This window comes from Marmota monax, unplaced genomic scaffold (genome assembly GCF_021218885.2).
Source record: "Marmota monax isolate L192 unplaced genomic scaffold, Marmota_monax_Labrador192_F-V1.1 WCK01_AAM20220418_F8-fsc00122, whole genome shotgun sequence".
In the NCBI taxonomy this organism is placed as follows: Eukaryota; Metazoa; Chordata; class Mammalia; order Rodentia; family Sciuridae; genus Marmota; species Marmota monax.
The window spans coordinates 75,306-94,278 of record NW_026695223.1 but is presented as its reverse complement, the minus strand read 5'-3'; the positions used below and the strand labels follow the sequence as shown (position 1 = coordinate 94,278).

At 37.1% G+C, this 18,973-nt stretch overlaps 1 protein-coding gene across 5 annotated transcripts in view; it reads left to right on the top strand.

The window, feature by feature from the left end:
• Cnot4 (CCR4-NOT transcription complex subunit 4) overlaps nucleotides 1–14,930 on the top strand; it is a 121,315-nt gene extending 106,385 nt beyond the window's left edge. For 3 of the 5 annotated variants that reach the window (XM_046434069.2, XM_046434067.2, XM_058575781.1), the window contains 2 exons: nucleotides 12,613–12,825; nucleotides 13,537–14,930. In XM_046434069.2, the coding sequence (XP_046290025.1) occupies nucleotides 12,613–12,825; nucleotides 13,537–13,838 (515 nt within the window). In that variant the 3' untranslated portion in view covers nucleotides 13,839–14,930. The remainder of the gene's footprint in view (nucleotides 1–12,612; nucleotides 12,826–13,536) is intronic. The other 2 variants (XM_046434070.2, XM_046434071.2) reach the window with 1 other exon arrangement.
• The last annotated feature ends 4,043 nt before the right edge of the window (nucleotides 14,931–18,973 follow it).

Here is an 18,973-nt window from a genome sequence, read left to right as displayed (position 1 = left end):
TATATGGGGCTGGGAATGTGGCTCAAGTTAGCGCACTCACCTGGCATGCCTGCGGCCCAGGTTCGATCCTCAGCACCACATACAAACCAAGATGTTGTGTCTGCTGAAAACTAAAAAATAAATACTAAAAAAAATTCTCTCTCTCTCTCTCTCTTAAAAAAAAAAATGTATAATGACCTGTGTTTGTCATTATAGTATCATGCAGAATAGTTTTACTGCCCTGAAATCCTTTATGCCCTTCCTACTCATCTGTCTCACTTTCTCTCCTCTCTGATCCCTGGCAACAACTCATCTTTTTACTATCTCATAGTTTTACCTTTTCTAGGTCTTGTATTTGAAATCATATAGGATATAGTCTTTTTAGATTAACTTCTTTTACTTAGTAATATGCCTTTAAGTTTTCTACAGTCTTTTGTTTCTCTTAAATCACATATTTAAGTCAAATTTAGAAAAAAAAATATTTTAAAAACCAGTCTTAAGACAAACCTGAAATAAATATCCCTTAGTTGGGTAACTTGTACAATGAGAAAGAATTCTTTTAAAGATATGATTGGTCTGATATATTGAAAATGTTTACCACTATACTCATTTAGTTTTAGTATAAAATAATGGGAAATTATAACCTTTTCTGAAATAATTATTTTCTGAAATTAAACAAACTATTTTTTTAAGGCCTAAAAATACTATCCAAACATGAAACTCATAATTGGGTTATGAAGCATTTATCAATTAAAATCATGTTTTGGAAAAAATGAACAATTTTAGTCTTCTTATTTAGGATTGTTGTGACTTTGATTTAAATAAAATAATTCTATGCTGATAGGACCCCTCCTTTTAGAAAAAGATGAAACATCTTCAATATTGAAATAAAAGTAAGCTATGTAATAAAAACAGTGAAGAACTGGTTTGATGTTTTAAATAACTTCAATAATTTGGAAATTTTTTAATTTGGAAAATTATGAACATCAAAAATCTTGAGAATTTCAGTAGACATATAAGCATCAGGGGAATTGCTGCAAAGGCTCAAAATACTTTGATCTGAATGCAAGCCTGAAGAGAAATTTTTACCCCAACAAAAATATGCTGTTGGCAGTAAACAACCAAAAGATATCACTAGACTTTCTTTAAAATGGCCAACCTCTAGTGACTCAGTAAAGAAAGAAAACAAGCACAACAGTGTGACTTTTAGGAAACTGTTGGAACTCCAGAGAAATTGGCCCAGAGTAGACATTCAATTAATATTTGTTGAATAAGAATTAGTGTTTGAGAGCGGGATGTTTCTGGAGTTCTGCAAAGCACAGATCTGCTTTGTGTTACAGCAGGACTTCTGGAAGCATTTGGAACTCATTTGCACATGAGTTATAACTTACCTCTGGATTCTGTTGTGGCCTTCTGTGTTAAGATTTCCTCCCCCACAACTCCTCACTGTGTGATTATTCCTCTTCTTCTTCTTCTTCTTCTTCTTTCTTCTTTCTTCTTTCTTCTTTCTTCTTTCTTCTTTCTTCTTTCTTCTTTCTTCTTCTTCTTTCTTCTTCTTCCTTCTTCTTCTTCCTTCTTCTTCTTCTTCTTCTTCTTCTTCCTTTTTTTAACTTTTGAATTGGGAAAACTCACCTCTTAGCTTTTTTCAGGTGTTCTTCTCAATACCCCACCAGCCATCACCACCTTTAAAATTTTTTTATCTCATACCACTTTTCTTACCATCCTATTCCTATTTATATATAAAATGTTGACAAATTTTTAATGAAACACGTACACAAAATTCAGAAAGACCATAAAAAGAATCTGCTTTTTTAGAACTCTATGCATACTGCTGAGCTGTTTTAGGAGCTTGTTTGTAGGAAGTTCTTTGGGGCAACTTGTAATTGTTAACATTTTTCCCTGGTGTTTTAAGCCAAAGTCTTCTCATCTTTTCCCATTTGTACCTTTTGAGAGCAGTTTATCAAATATGTGAAGACAGTTACCATTCTCTGGTAACTTCCTGGATGTAGCTTAAACATCCATTCCACATGTAACATGACATCCAGTTTTCATGTAGTCTAGTATTCTTCTACTCGTATTTTGGACTTGACAGTGTCTTTTCTTAAAACATGAAGCTCTAAGACTAGGATTGTAGCTTAGTAGTAGAGTATTTGCCTAGTATGTACGAAGCCATGAGTTCCATCCCCTGTACTACAAAAGTAAAGAAAAGGAGAAGCTCACACTTGAATAATCCACATACATTCAGCTAATCTTAATTTTTCATGAAAACTATTCTTATTACTACTATCTTTACATTTATAGAATTTTTTTTAATAAAAGCATCTTGTGGGATGAGTATTATCTCCATTTATAAATGAGGAAACTGAGGCATAGTGGTTACCATTTGTGTTTGCCCAAGGTCAGATCATTGCTAATTTAGACATTGCACATCCATTTACATGGTCTTAATATTACCTTTTTAGGAGTTCTGTTACCCAAGTTGTCATATCAGGTTTCACGAACCTATTAATAAAGCCCCTTGACCTTTTTCCTTATACACTAGTTAGCTTTCTTTTATCCTGCTCTGTCCTAATGCATTTTTTAAAAATCTGAATGTATATATATATTCAACTTTATGTGATTGAATTTGACATGGTTAGAGTATATCTTATTTGTACATCCTCTTCCTATAAGTTTGTGTAATAAACGGACTGTTTAATTATAAAGCAAAAGATAAATATTATCGATAACACTGTTAATAACATTTGTGTGAAGAATACAAGAATTTTAAGGTTAGGTAGTTTCCATTATTGATTTTATCATCTATAGAATTGTTTTTTTGTTTGCATATTTAAATGAACTTTGTGGGTTAAATATAATACAAAGCATGGAGTCAAACATAAACCATAAAATCATAGACACCTTTAGGTCAACACAGTACCTTTCAGTTCTGCGTAAAATCATTTAAATATTGTTACCCATGCTATACTTAACTATTTCATCCCAAAAGGAAATCTCAGAGAACTTAGCAGAAACTGTCGAATTCAAGATACATTATGCTGCTTCTGACATCCTGAGAAACTATCCAGAGAATAAATTACTTTGGTATGATTGGTTCTTTATGAAAATTCATTTCAGCTTTCATCAGTCACTCCTTTCCACTCTTTTAGGATTGATGTGTCAGTGGAATGGGAGTGGAGCTAGCTGCAAAGTCTGTAATTTGGGCAGACAGCAGAAGAGAAAAGAGAGTAAGCCACAGCATATAGGAGGACATTTCCAATGTTAAGCAGTCATCAGTAGAAGCTCCCTCCATGACCACCTGTTGAATTTCAAAATCAAGATTTATTTTAGGTGGAAGAGAGTTGGGGTTCTATCCAAAATGCTACCTGTTGTCCCCCCCCAAAAAAAAAGTGGAACAGTGGTTGATAAACCTGTCATATTTATTTCTGAAGACATTATCAAGTCCCTAATCTGTTTCAGAATCTTCTCAGGAACTAATTCTAAGCATGTGGCTTCTGTAGTCTGCCATTTCCTCTATTTCTGGGACTTCTCTTAACAATGATATTGTGATCTCATCTGTGAGTATTAATACTCTAGGACACAATCCATTTTGTACCTAGAAATGGTAAATACATTTTAATTGAGTAGATGCTCTTTTACCATTTTCATATCTTTCCTGACAATCTCTTCTTTGTGTTGCTTAATCTTTGCTATTGGTAAAAAGATCACACTCTTATAAAATTAGAAGGGAGTAAAATGAACACGAAACTACATTGCTCTGTCTTTTCTCATGGCTTAATATTATGTTATCAGGCTGAATAGTGGCCTTTCTTAATTTTCTCATAATTTCACACACAGCTTTTTCTTACCTTCAGCATTTTTTGTATGCCTCAGATCATTATGGATTCTGACCTTAAGCCACAAAGGACTATGATACTTTTACATACAGGTAGGATATATCTTCTTTAAGCTTTCTTTTAAAATCTCATTACATCAGATTCTACCTATACAACTGGCTCTCATTTTCTTATTAGTATTCTTTATTATTGTGTTGCCAGAATGATATGTTGTAACACCTTCTGTGGCCTGTGAACCACTATTCCCTGTAGCCAAGGGACCACCCCCACCTATCCTTTCTCTGATCTTTTTTTTTTTTTTTTTGAAAGCTGTTTTATTTTAAAAAACAAAACAAAAAACCTGGAAGCAAGGGCTATTTGTTTAGGTAACTTGAATGTACCTACTGAGGTTCAGGTTCAACTACTATTTACCTAATCAAAGAGGACTTCAGAATCTAGTTGGGAATAGGATGCCTGCCATCCAAGAACTCAAGTTCAGTTATTCTCATTCTTTGTCCCTGTCATATACTCCAAAGGTTTGCATTTTCTCAGACACTATCCAGTTGTTTGTTGATCAGAATGAAGTCCAATATTAAAGATTCCTTCCTTTCCACCTTGGAAAAGAGAGACAGATGGTCAGTAAGGAACATGTATCCGGTTTATTTTCTTACAGCAGATTTTGATCTCAGAAGCTGTTCATGTAGTTGACACCCTCCATGTATCTCAAATCCTGTTTTGATGACTGTTCTGGTGATTGGTGTGTCATCTCCTTGGTTGTACCTTTCTGTGGTCATCTTTAGATCACTCCACAGGGCTTTGGCCATAGCCATTGCTCAGTTTGGTGCTCATTTCTGTGTTTCCTTCCCCACTTCTCATTTTAGGCTTTGCAGATTTCTTAGGTAGATTGTCATTGTTTGGTCCTCTCCTTCATTTAGCTCTGTTGTTTACAACTTGTAGATCATCTGAACCAGTCTGTGTTGCTTCTGAGAATGTATTTTTGCATTAAATTTTTAAATTTGGTCTTTCCTTATTTTATATATGACTTTTATTTACATATATCTTTACACCTGGACATCTCTCCTTTGATTCTGCTTCCTTAGATCCTTAATAAATCATCAAGATGTCTTCCAGCTCTCAGAGGATCTGATTCTCCTCCAAAATAGTTTATAGATTCTTGTAGGAACATTCTAGAAGAGAAAAATGTGCATTGTGCAAAAGACATCTGATTGTGTTTTAAAGTATTCCTTCTTTTTATGATTGGCTGCCTGCACTGCCCTGTGTTCTACATGGAATGCTTTTTCTACTTCCATGTCAGCTTGTCTTCCTTAGGCCCCTGGTCAGTGGTGATCCTACATGCAGAATGGCAGGATTGGTCACTTCTGTATTTATGCCTTTTGTTCATTTTAGTGTAGTCTTTACTGTTTGTCACATTGTAGTTACTTAAACCTGTCTGCCGAGCCCCTTAATTGGCTTATGAGTCCTGCCAGGACAATGACTAGTTGGTACAAATGTTTTAGAGTTCGCTGATTTTAACTACTGACTTCCATTCTTTTTAACTGTATATAATCTTTGGCAAATTCTTTAAACAACCAGAGTTTACTTGGCTGTCTCATTTGTAAAATGAAGCCACTTCTTAACCCTTATTGGAAAGTAATCAAGTACAAAAAGTGCAGATAAGTGAATGAATAGTGTGCAGAATAGAAAGTGAGTAAAATATATCTTGTACACCTTGGTTATTGCCCTGTACATAGTATTAGAATACTTTTTTTAAAAAAATTCATTGTCGGATACAGTGGCACATACCTATAATCCCAGAGACTTGGGAGACTGAGGCAGGAGGATTGCAAGTTTGAGGCGAGCCTCAGCAATACAACAAGACCCCATCTCAAAATAAAATTTTAGAAAGGGCTGGAGATGAAGCTCAGTGGTAGAGCACTTACATAGCATGCATGAGGTAAGGGTACCAGGGGGAAAATCCTTATTAAAACAACAATAATCCACTGGATTTTTTAAAAAGTATAGACACTTGGGTTTTGGCATCTGAAACATTTAAGAACATCATCATAGTGTTTCTCATTTCCCTCAGTTTACATGTACAGAGGCCTCTTGAACCCCCAAACTTCCTCCTGATTTCAGAAAGATTTTTGGAAAGAACCATTTGTTCATAGCATCATACAGATAAGAACTAAACAGACTTTGTTGGGAAAAGTCACTTTCCAGCTCTTCTCAAGTCAAACCTTCCAGTCTGCATCTTAAAGAATGTAAAATATCTTAAGACACTGAGCTACATGCCAACTGAGTGTTGTTCAGTTTGTAAGTGCTGTCATGTGGAATGATCTGAGTGGAAGAAAAAAGGCAGACTTTTGGAAGAGAGTAAAAATTGAGAAGATCAGGAAGGCGTTCTAGTCAAGGAGAATGACAGGAAGTAAAGTCCAGATAGCATAAATCATATTTAGCTGATCCAGATTTTTGACTTTTTTTTTTTTTTTTTTGCTATTACTTTGTCCTTTATATCTGCTCAGATCCATCTTCTTTTGAGTTTTTAAAGATTTTCACTTTGTCTAAACTTTGCTTTTGTACCTATTAGGCTTTAAGATTTTATCTATGCCCCAGCAACTCAACTGTACAGTATCGATCTTGCCTTTATTTAATAAACGTAACCCTAGAAATTTGGTAGACATTTTAGGGAGCTTATACTTTCTTGCAATAAGTAGTATGGAGATGGACTTTAATCTAAAACTGGTAGTAAATAATATATAATAGAGTGAGGTGGACTGGGGGAGGCAGGGAGTGTAGGGACTGAGATAGGCTGTTCCCTGTGCCCTGCTGCAATTGCAAGAAGTAGGAGCATCTGATTTTGAACTGTAAAGGACAACAGTGAACCGGGGAAGATAAAATAAAGACAATCAGGTTGTATATTGAGACTTTATGTAGTAACCATTAGATATGGCTTAAAAACTGAAGTACAGACTGAACTTTAGGAAAATTTTGTGACTGGGACTCCTCCCAGTTACACCTTCCAATTGGGGTGTGTCTGACCACTCTCACAGAGCAGTTTAACCTGAAATGTGAGGTCTCTGGCCATAGGTACTACAGGATATAATGGAAACCTAAGGATTCAGACTTAGTATATGAGCCAGCTGTCCTACACAAACATAAAAACTGGAGACATTGTTGATTTGTGAATTCATTGGCATCAAGGTGGTTTAGTTAATGAAAGACCTGGCGGGGAGAGGGGTACCAAAAAGAAGATGGAGGCAAAAATACGAAGAAGGCTTCCAATATTATATATAGTTACAGTGCACCAATTAAAATACCAAGAATGCTTAATATTCAAATCTCGTGGTAGAAAAATGTACTAGTAGAAAATAATACCTGGAATAGCCTTTGGCTTTAGGGCTTTTCTGCAGTGTGTTTTTATCTCTTTGTGTTGTCATTTTACAGAGATCTTCTGTCTTCACCCTCTTAGCAGCGGATATTTTTTCTCAAATGGAATTTTCTGTGATACCCTAATGTGTGAAATGGATGGAATCGGGGTGAGATGGATGCTTTGTCCTAGCGTCTTGCCCTCTCAACTTCCTCCATTGTTTCCGGTAAAGATTTTATGTAAACCAAAAAAGCTCATTGGCTTGTGGCCAGTGACAGCTTTTGGTAAAGAGCAGGTTTATCTACATTTTGCTGTCTGTAGTTTTGCATTTTGTAATAATTAAGATGCACCAGTTAATCTGAGAAACAGAAAGTAAAGAAACATTCTGTATGTGCACTTGCCTGAATCACTGTCTTTTCCTGTTTTATGATGTTCTCTTAAAGGTCTGATGTCTGAACACAGCCTAATTTTATCTTGTGCTGTAGTCATTGCTTATAATGTCTTTCCCTCTTTTCCTGTAAGTAGTTGGTCTAGTCCAGTGTTAAGTAGAAATACCAAAAATAGTTTCAACCTGGTGCGAGATTTTCAGATTCAGGGAGCCTGTGTAGTAACCAAAATTGACTCCTTGAATGATGCTGTGCTTCGACCACCGGGAAGTTTCCATATATGTACTCAACCAGACTCTTGTTTTACTGGACTTTTTCGGTATTTGTTAGTGATGTACATCTCTGGATATTTCTTTTGTTGCTTGGTCTGCACTTGCTGACCTTTACATGTACTGTCATTGGGACAGCTTCAAGCTTCTTGAGAACAAAGGTGATGGTTTAAATGCTTTTGCACTCCTTCCACACTGGAGGCACTCAGTCAAGAATTGCTTTGCCTTTTAGCTTGGCAGTCTTCACACATATGTTTTATACAGATTTTCTATTATTGTTGCTTAAGAACTAGATTTGTCAATGTGGTCAGTGTATAAGGATTTACCTATTAACGGTTAGGTGTTAGGCCACCAACAAGCTAGCAAATTTTTTCATACATATATATATTAGTTGTAGTTGGATGCAATACCTTTATTTTATTTATTTATTTTTACGTGGTGCTGAGGATCGAGCCCAGGGCCTCGCACATGCTAGGCGAGCGCTCTACTGCTGAGCCACAACCCCAGCCCCAAGCCGTCAAATTTTTAACCATAATATTCTCTAAACCAAGGAAACTGGTCATTTACTTCTCACACAAGAGAATAAGAGTGGTTGTGTAGCATCCTGAAAGTACTTTAAGTGGCATGTCTTTTGAGTTCTACGCCCAAAAGAAAAATATTATAATTTGACCCCCCTCTACCATCCTGGTTTTTAAAACTGAAAATAGTGTTTTACTGTACCTGTCGATATAACATAAAAATAATTTTTAACATCATAAAACATTGAACCTTATTAGCAATAAACAGTCCTTCCCCCAATGTAGTGTTCTAATTAAATGCTTTAAATAAAATTAGTATCATTTTTAATATAAAATGTGTTCAGTAGTTGATTTTCATTGTACTTTGCTTGGTCTTCTCAAACTTTCCTTATGGAAAATTTAAAGTATTTCCTACATCTTAATTTGTCTTTGCAGTGTCTTGGTGATGAGAGTTTATTAATTAGGTTGACTACACAGTACTTCTGAGAATGATGGATGTTATCCTCAAGTTCCTAAGAAGAGACTTTTGCACAGGGCCAATTCCTGGCAAATAAGAAATCCCCTGTCTTGGCTTATTGGAAAGGTTACCATCTGTTCAGGGTTGACCACTAGAGATGCATTTGTTGTTAGACATCAAGTAATGAATGTGCTTCAAATTGCTTATTCTTCTCTTATTTCATTTAATCCTTATGAGAGAGTAAGGCAGATGTTATTCCTACTTAATGAAGTAGGGTCCTGGAATGGTAGAAGACTAAGTAGAACACATGTCCAAGGTTATGTTGACAGTCAGTTGTAGAGCTGCCTTATGCAACCCATCTGCAATGTACAGCCTGCAGATGGGTTTTCTGCATTAGACCTACTGATTTGCATATTTTGAATTCCCAGTGTGAGTTCTCATATAAATAAAGGGAAATGAACTTAAATCAGGTTGACTCATTGGTCAGAGTCATACTTTTTGAAGGGGAAATATGTACTCAGTTGGAATTATGTAGAGCCCTACAAACAAAGCAACCAACTTCCCTTGTGTTGATCGTGGTTCTCTGCTGGGAGAGATTTTGCCATCCACCCCACCAGTTCACCCCCTACACAGCCCAAACATTTGCAGTGTCATTTGCAATAATTTTGGTTGTCAAACTGGGGGCTCTATGTTCCTAGCATCTTGTGGTAGAGATCCACAGTGCTGCTAAACACCCCACAATGCATAGGACAGACCCCCCACAACAAAGAATAATGTCCAAAATAATCAGTAGTGTTGGACATTGCTAAACCCTGCTGTGGGGCTGAGGGTGTAGCTTGGTGGTAGAGCATTTGCCTAAAGTGTGAGGCCCTGGGTTCCATCCCCAGCACTGCAAAACAAACTGCTATATATACTTAAAGGAATGCAATTACTAGAAGGCCACAGCCAAAACAGAGGCAGGGGGTACAGGGAGGGTAAAGGGACAATTTCAAATGCAACTGGATTGGGGTAAGCTGTTTTGATGAGGTTAGGTTTTAACAGATTGCCTCTCTCTTACCCTTTCTTTATGCCAACACTTGCCTAACTACAGTGGAGAAAACAATGAAGTTAACCTATTTTCTTCTAAGCTACTTGGAATCTGATCCCATTCCAAGAGGTAAAGAAGACAGTCCATTTCCCTGTCTCACTTTTGCTTCACTATAAAGCACACACTCAGTGTTCTCAGGATTCCAAAATGCCTTCATATGTGTTTTGGGTTGTTGTTGTTGTTCTTGTTTTATTGCTCAAGATTATTAAAAATTATAAACTAGCTAAATTATTTCCCAAAGTAGCATAAAATCCTAGTATATCTGGAAGGATCTAAGTTCTTCACTATTTCCTCAACATGTGATCTTATTTATGCCTCATGAATTTCGCTAGCTAACATCCTAACACTTTATTAGTCTGAAATCTGAGAAACAAATATCGTTTGTTCAAAAAAGAAAGACTTTATATTTTTAGAGTAGTCTTAGTTTCAAAGCAAAACCAAGCATGAAGTAGCGAGTTCTCACAGACCCCTTCATTGTCTTTTGACTTTAGGCTAAAAGTCATTTTAAATACATTTTACACACATACCAGTGTTATTCTGCTAATGCAGAATTAAGTGTCCTTTAATTTCATGTTTCACTAAATGGGAAGCAAAAGGAAAGAGCAGATTGGTCTGAGTGAGTTACAGGGTCTTCTCCCCTGCTCAGTAGAAGAGAGGAGCCCCTCATTTGCATAGACTTCTCAATTGCCTTAGCTACCTATCTTGCAGAAAATTTCCCATATGGTTCTACAACATCTTTTTTATTCAGAGAAATTTTATTTCCCTCCAAGGAATTGCTTTTGGTGAGAGTTTGGTTATGTCTAGTTAAAAACCATTTTGAGTTTATTCAGCCTGTCAGTTTGACTGCTTTTAAAGGTCAGAATGTACCAGACACCAAACCTTCCTGTAATTGAAGGTATTCTAGGATTCTGTTATCAGTGTGATCTTATTTATGCCTCATTCAGTTAGGGAACTAGGGTTGTGTCCTTGATTAGAATGCCCCCATCCCATCCTCCCTGGCTGCAGAGTCTAGTCTGTTCTTTCAGGAACAGTGTTTCTCAGTCCTGCTAATCATGGCCAATGGACAGACCTATAAAGCTTCTGTGTTTCTTTTTTTTTTTTTTTTGCCTCCTTTTAATCTCATATCTCACTGACCCCTGGGTTTTTCCTTAAATATTTGACCCATTTAAAACAACAACAACAACAACTAATAGTCTATACAAAACGGATAAAAAGAGTGCTTGGTATATTTTGTTTTTATTTTAATACAACCCCAAGGTTCAAGTTCTCAATGATGAGTTCTGTGAACTGGACAAATTATTCTTGAGTCTGTTCCTTTATCTATGAAATGCAGATATTCCTCCTCTTTTGCCTACCTCACAGGGTTGTTGTGAGGGTCAAATGAAATAATGATTAATTATGAGAGTGCCTTGTAAATTAGATGACACAATGCAAATGTAAAATAATATGTAGCTATGAGAAGGATAATTGTAAAAAGAAAGTTGTTTTGAGGAATTGATTTTTCCTTCTATTGTTTGTATAGTGTACAGTAGTTTATCTTCATCTTAGTCAAAGTCAGAGATGATTCTATTTGATTTAGTTGTACTTTTTCTTTTTATTAATAAGGTGAAAGTAAATGCTTCACTTGCTGAAACTTGATAAAACTTGGCGCAGACCAGTGATTGGTGCAAAGCAATTACAAAAAGAAAATTCCAAATTCCTTAATGGCATAGACTGTCCCTGATAGAATATCATCCTCATCTTCCTCATGTTCCTCCTCCTCCTCATTCTCAATGTTGACTTAATTCTGTAGAACTAGAAATATTTTTCTATGCTTTTTTTTCTAGTTGGTAATTTGATTCACATTTCTATTTTCAGTAAAAACAATTATTGTAAGTAGTTATTAGAGTCTACCCAGTACCACCACCAGTTAGTCATACTGTGTGGATTCTGAATGGTAGTGCATCAACTGAGCTTAGTCAGAATTTATAAAAAGCCTTTTTATTGTTAGTGTCTTATGTTTGACATTATTCATAAATAGGCCCTGGAAACTGTAGGACTCCAGAACTTAGCTTTTGAATAATTGGTAGAGATGTTCTAGTAGAGTAGCAAACTGTTGGAAATTATTCCATCCAAGAGGTGTCCCAGTCCTTGCCTCCTTGGTCTTTGTGATTAACAGAAAAATCCCCCTTTCAAATTCAAAAGCCTGTTCATTACTGCTTTGTCCTCTGAAATGCATTGCCAGTTTTATAATCAGGAAGAACTTAATTATTATTCTTTTTATATTGGCTTATGTTTATTCTTCATACAATGATTTCTCTTTTCCCTTTAATGGACCCCAAAATAAGCTCCTATATTGAACTTTGCAGACTTGATTTTTTTATAGTGTACATCAGCTCGGCTGGCTAAATGCCTTACTAACTGAATTTTCATAATATAACTGGAACTAGATTGTGTTCTGGAGCATTGAGTCTTGGAACTGGATTTGCCCACACATAGTGGTGAAGAGGCTAGAGAGACAAGAAGCTCCCTCTCCAGATCCTTGAGCAGGTTTCCCCTCCCTTAACTTCAGGGGCTCTGAGCTCACAAGCAAATTCCTAACCCAGTTTATTTTGCTAGAACAGCCCATTTTAAATGCTCAATAAAGAAAGAATAACTCTTCTCCCGTTTAACCACTAAAGAACAACATATGTTTCTAACGTCAGCTTTTATTTTTTTTTTTTATCTTTCATTTTTTTGTTGGTAAATCTCCCAGACAACAGCAGTTCTGTAGAGAGTTTAAATATGAAGGAATGGCAGGACGGGCTAAGGGCACTTCTACCCAACATTAACATCAACTTTGGTGGACTGCCCAATTCTTCTTCCCCCTCCAACGCCAACCACAGTGCACCAACGTCCAACACTGCCACCACCGACAGCGTGAGTTGGGACAGCCCTGGCAGCTGGACAGACCCAGCCATCATCACAGGTAACTCCCTCATCCCCTTCAGCTCCACTCACAGCCTACATTTGGTTTTTAGCACAGATTAGATCAAAGCAGAGGTCTCTTGGACGTGCATTCCTTTCCACAAAGCCCCAAGTGAGGGGTGGCCTGTTTGATTCTCAGGACTGTGCAGTCTGTGCAGCTGTCGGCCTCGTTGTGTAGTAAGGCGTTTGGTGCCTCGGTTGCTCCTTTTGGTCTAAGTAGGTGTTCACGTCTGGCAGCATGTGTGTATTTTATAGGCCTCAAAGTACAAAAGAATCTGAGCCGTCTTAAAAGAAACATACTCCACTTTTTAAAAATAAAGCTCTCTATTATAAGGCTATCTTGTTTATGTATCCCTCTTAGAGAAAGACAAGCACAGTGGGAAAAATATAGTCATTCAATTTGGGGGGAATAGGTTTTTTGTTTGTTTGGTTTTTTTTTTTGCAGTTCTGTCTCTGACAATGGGGGACTAAGTCGCTAGTTGAAGAGGGGCATGGGTTTGTGTGACAGTAAATCTTAGTAATTGCTGGATTCGGGGAATAAATGGAACATAATGAGGTTTTAAAGGTTTTATTTGGAAGAAACTTCAAATTATAATTTCTTTGCATTTCTTCTTGGATAAGCTAATCACTTTTGTCTTTTCAATTTGGTGAACTACGTATTCTTCCTCTACAGACTCACCATTTTCCCTCCTGTTTTCTGTTCTCTCTTTAGGTATTCCAGCATCTTCAGGAAACAGTTTAGACTCTCTTCAAGACGACAATCCTCCACACTGGCTAAAATCCCTTCAGGCCCTCACAGAAATGGACGGCCCCAGCGCTGCTCCGTCGCAGACCCACCACAGCGCCCCCTTCAGCACACAGATCCCCTTGCACAGAGCCAGTTGGAGTCCCTACCCTCCTCCTTCAAATCCTTCCAGCTTCCACTCCCCACCCCCCGGCTTTCAGACGGCCTTCAGACCCCCCAGCAAAACTCCCGCAGATCTACTACAGAGTTCAACACTGGACCGCCACTAGGCAAAGAGGAGAAACATTAGAAAATGCAGGATTTGTCCCACCCTGTTTTCTCCCTCTCAGCCCACCCACAGCTCCCTCTCATCTCTTATGTTCTGAAGAATCCAGTTCCTGATCAATTTTTTTCTCCCTACCCCCAGATGCAATGCGATCACAGGGTCATTACCATCTTTTTTTTAATTGTAAAAGTTTCTGTTGATTCAGCATTTGAGTGACACTGTTGAATGTTTTAAAAAAAAAATGCCTTTTTAAGGAGAGGGGAAAAAAAAGAAATCAAAGGGCAGTCTCGATACTTAGAAAATTACTGTTTGTCTGTTGCGCATAATAATGACATAATCTGCTTAGCAGAAAATGACGATTAATCTATAGGAAAGGTCAAGGAAATGCATTATCAACTGCAGAAGTTTGAAAACCAGGTTAAATTAAATGAGATTGCTAGATGCATGGGGGAAAGCAGTGATCCTGGCATCCATCTTGTATTCAGCTTATCACTATTGCAGGAAAAATGCTTTTAATTTAATTTTTAATTCTTATGTTGAGTTGATGGGGAGGACTTGATTATGTCGTTAAGCAAAAGAATTTATTGGAAGTCGATGGAAAGACAAATTGATCTGAAGTAGTAACTGGCCTATTGCTAAAGAGCATAAGGAGGGGAGAAGTGATTTTTTTTTTTTAAGGAGAAAACAAATTTTGGCTTTAGATTTAAAGTAAATTCAAATGTTTTAAAGAAAAAAAGTATTCACAGATTTAATACCTATACATATTATAAGAGCTGAAATATAAGTGATTTCTTCAGTCTTTCTCCTCTGTCAGAATCTTTTTTTCTTTGACCTTCAATCCACCTGATGAGGGCACTCTGAGATAGCACTGCTCTGGGGCCACACGATCACCAACAGGAGCAAATCTCTGACCTCCTTGCCTGCAGCTTTTACATAACCCTGTAGTTTCTGGACGTTCGTGCAGTATTGAAAAGACAGGAGAAAAGCAAACAGAAACCTGGTTATAACCTGATGCTAAAACTAAAAACAAGGAAATGTACCTCTTTCTTCAGAATTAAAACTAAAATCTTAAATAAAACAAAAAACTTGATGATGACCCTTGGGTTGTTCTTGCTTCTGTTTTTCCATTTTTATTTCATGTGAGTTTGAAACATTTTGTGACAAGTGCCATTTGATGTTTTCATTTGATTTACATCTTCAGCAATAGAGAGGATGGTTTAGAAGAAGAAATTAGGAAAACAAAACCAAACCATTGATTATAATTTTTGAAGATCAGTTTATGTTGTCCACAGAGCTCTTCTTCCACTGGCTCTCAGGAAAACAAGACCTGAAAGCCAGTGGAAGAAGATACATGTTTTTGGTTTGGCTTTTTTGTTGTTGTTGGGTTTTTTTGTTTGTTTGCTTGTTTTTTGGTACTAGAGATTGAACCCGGGAGCCATCCCCAGCCCTTTTAATTTTTTATTTAAGAGACAGGGTCTCACCAAGATGCTTAGAGACTCCCTGAGTTGCTGAGGCTGGCCTTGAATTTGTGATTCTCCTACTTCAACCTCCCCAGTTGCTGGGATTACAGGTATGTGCCATGGTGCCCAGCCCACAGATACATCTTTTAATGGTAGACCATTTTAGGGAGTGCCTCCTGATGGAGAAGTGATCACATTACTGATCAAAGGAGGGTAGAGGATAGAAATTAAATTTCCCCTTCTAGAACACTAGCAGTCTATATGGTGTCTGTCTTATTTGGAACTGCTCTCAGAAGTTACCATTTTATTACACATGTCCATGAAGAGGAACTTTGTAGGGTGAATTACCTAGATCTAAATTCTATTACTGTGCTTTCAGATTGATTTTCTTAATTTTTTTAAAAAACTAAGGTATTTCCACAGGGATTCTTTCCCTTGGTGGTAACTCAGATGATTTGCGAAAGAACATATACATGGGCCCACATATTCAAAGTACACCTGAGAGGAATTGGCCATTCTACAGACTTGTTCTGCTTGGTTCGTCTCCAAGGGAAATAGTGTGTTTGGCAAGTATTAGACTGCCAGGCACAGTGGCGCATGCCTGAATCCCAGTGGCTCTGGATGCTGAGGCAAGAGGATCACAAATTCAAAGCCAGCCTCAGCAATTTAGCGAAGCCCTAAGCAACTTAGTACAATAAAAAAGGGCTTAGTGGTTAAGATTTTCTCATTCTTTAGTTTGTACTGTTGTTTTTAAGAAAGTTTTTGAGATATCATTCTCAAATAAATGTTGCTACAAATAGATGTTGACCAAGAGGGTAGCAAAATGTTTGTAAAATTAATCAAAGGTGTTTCTGTGATCAGAGAGGAAAGGACTGGTAATCACAGACTCTGTGCCCTATGAACTTGGCCTTGGTCTTTTGAACCATCACATTGTGATGGACCAACACATGAATAATATTCAGGAAGCAATATCTTGTTATTAAGGTTTTTTTTTTTTTTTTTTTTTTTTTGTGTGTGTGTGTGTGGGGAGAGAGAGGTGTGCTGGTAGGGGGTGGGTCCTGAGACAGGTGTGTCAATGAAAAGTTGTTTTTTCAGTCAAAGGAGGGAAGTTCTCACCTTGGGAGGTTGTACTGTAATTGTGTTTATGTTTACTGAATCATATATCCAAAAGACTTTATAAAAAAAAAAAACTAGGACTATTATTTAAAGGATAAAAATAAGCAATAATGACCTATGTGCCTAGCACCCAGGTTAGGAATAGAGCCTTCAATATGTTACCCCTTTGGGTGCTTCTCTCTAACTCCACTTCCCTTTCTTCATCATCCACAAATAACCATTATCCTGTTTTCTTGTGTCAATCTTGTCTTCAGATTTTTGTTAGCAATATATGTATCCCTGAATAATATACATTGTTTAATTTTTTTTAAAAAGATGAGTAATAAGCCAAGCCTTGCTGTGTAAGAGAAGAGCAATATTACCATCAATCTCGGGGTTAAAAAATCTCTGGGTTATGGTTATAGTGGTTAAAGTAGCTCTTCTGGTAAGTTTTAAAAGCTCATTTGGGGGAAGACATGGGTTGGGGTATTTGACAGGTCTGTTTGTAAGCCTAGTCCTTTATTTTTGGCACATGTAGGGTCTAAAAGAGCCATCTGCTATTTTCTGTACCCAAGGTCACTGTGTCTGATTCAGGCATCCTATTGGTACAGTAGCAGTGAGAATCCTGTTGCTGACAGTGCTGTGTCTGTCTCTTAAGTCATGATACTCAGATCCTATGTACAGTGATCATTCCAAGGATTTCCCTTTTCCTTGTTTGGATCCTCTTTTTCCTATAGTGCTAGAACCCATACCCTAGCCTTTTTTTTTTTTTTTTTTTAAGTCTCTCACTTTGCTGGAGTGACATTCTCCCATAATTTCTTGAGAAAGGTACATGAAAAATATTTTAAACAAAATTTGTATATCTGAAAATAATGTTCTATTTCAATAAATAGTTTGGTATCTGCCAAATTTAAGCTATATTTTTTCCTTCAGAATTTTGAATGTATTACTTCATTGTCTTCTTTCCATATTGCTGATAAAAACTCCAAGACTACTCTTATCCTTTATATGTACCCTGTTTTACTCTCTCTGGGGAAGCTTGTGGCAAGTTTGTCTTCTGTGTTCTGAAACGTCAAAAGTGTGTATGTTCCTATAGTGCTAGAAACACTAGCACTATAGGTGTGGCTTCATTTAATTCATTGTGCTGAACACAGTGTGGGCTTTTTAAATCTGGTAATTCATGTCCAGCTCTGGGAAAATGTTTTTTACTTATTTCATTAGTGAAATTCTTGCACTTATTTTCTCTGTCCTTCTTTCGAAAGATCTCATTATTCAAAAATTGGACTTTAGGGACTTTTCTTCTGCTTTTCTTATCTTTTCTCCAGTTTTCCATCTCTAACTTTTCTTCTTTTTTGTAGGAAGTTTTCTCTTAACCTTGTTACGTATAGTTTTCTTGTTTTCCCATTTCTCCAGATTGATTTTATCTCTGTTTGCTTCCATTTCCATCTCCCTTTTTAGAGTCTTCTCCAGTGCTTGATAACCCTTTGCTATCTGCTCATGAATAAGACTGAAGATTTGATTGGAAGTTTTGAAAGCAAAAAGAGAGCTTGCCAACTTTGAGCTCCTGTTGGAAGACCTGGGTGGCTGGGAAACCCTTGTTGCCAGTGTCTTAAGGGCCTTGTCTCTGATGGTCAGAATCCATAGAGAAGCAGCTGGCCTGGAGGGTAAGGGTCTGACTGACAGCGAATCAAGTATTGAGGCTTTTGTTTTCATTAAATATATATTTCTTAATCCCTCTGTTTTTAGCCCTTCCCAAAGATTACGTCTTAAAATACCTGCTCTTTTAGAAGAGTGATTTTGCCATGGGGTGGAGTTGGGGAATGAGTCCAGGGAGCTAACTTCCTGTGTCACTTTCTTAGTAGTCTATTTTAGCCTCCTCCTATATGCTTTATCGCTGGTTTGAAGGTGCCCAGCACTGTCAGTTTCTGTGCCCTGGAAGATTTTTGTCATATAAATAGGATTGGATCTCAGTTTTACCCACTGTTAGCTTAAGGTTGGACTTCCTCAAATCAACTAAGTCCACAACCATCTTATTTCGAGGTTCCCACATTTTATTGCTGTTAATCCGCTTTTACTTCTTTACTCTAATTTTGGTGAACTTTTAGAAAGAAATGAAATTAGATACATAGGTTCGATCTGCCATCTTTGCCCAGATTCATGCTCTGATTTTACAAACTAATAGGCATAATTTGTGTGCAAAAATGTAGGGGGGTTATTCTCTCTTCCCATTGGCCAATGAGCACTAACCAGCATGTTGTATGTTCCTTGGTTTGAATGGCACCTGTCATCTGTTTTTAACCTTATTTGTGAGAGTGTCTGGGGACCGAAACCAGGGGCTGTACATTCTCTACCGATGAACTGCATCCCAGCTGATTTCCCTTTTTAACTTACTGTTTTCCAGCAGTGCTCTTTTAGTTTGTGGTTAGTTTAAGCTGAATGTTAAATTTTGCTGCAGTTTTGGGAGGGTGGGTGTTGCAAGACAGAAGGATATGGGTTATTGCCTGGACTTAGGCGATTAAAGGATAATTACAGAATCACAGAAAAAGGAAAAATAGCACACTTTTACCTGCATATGAATTGTATT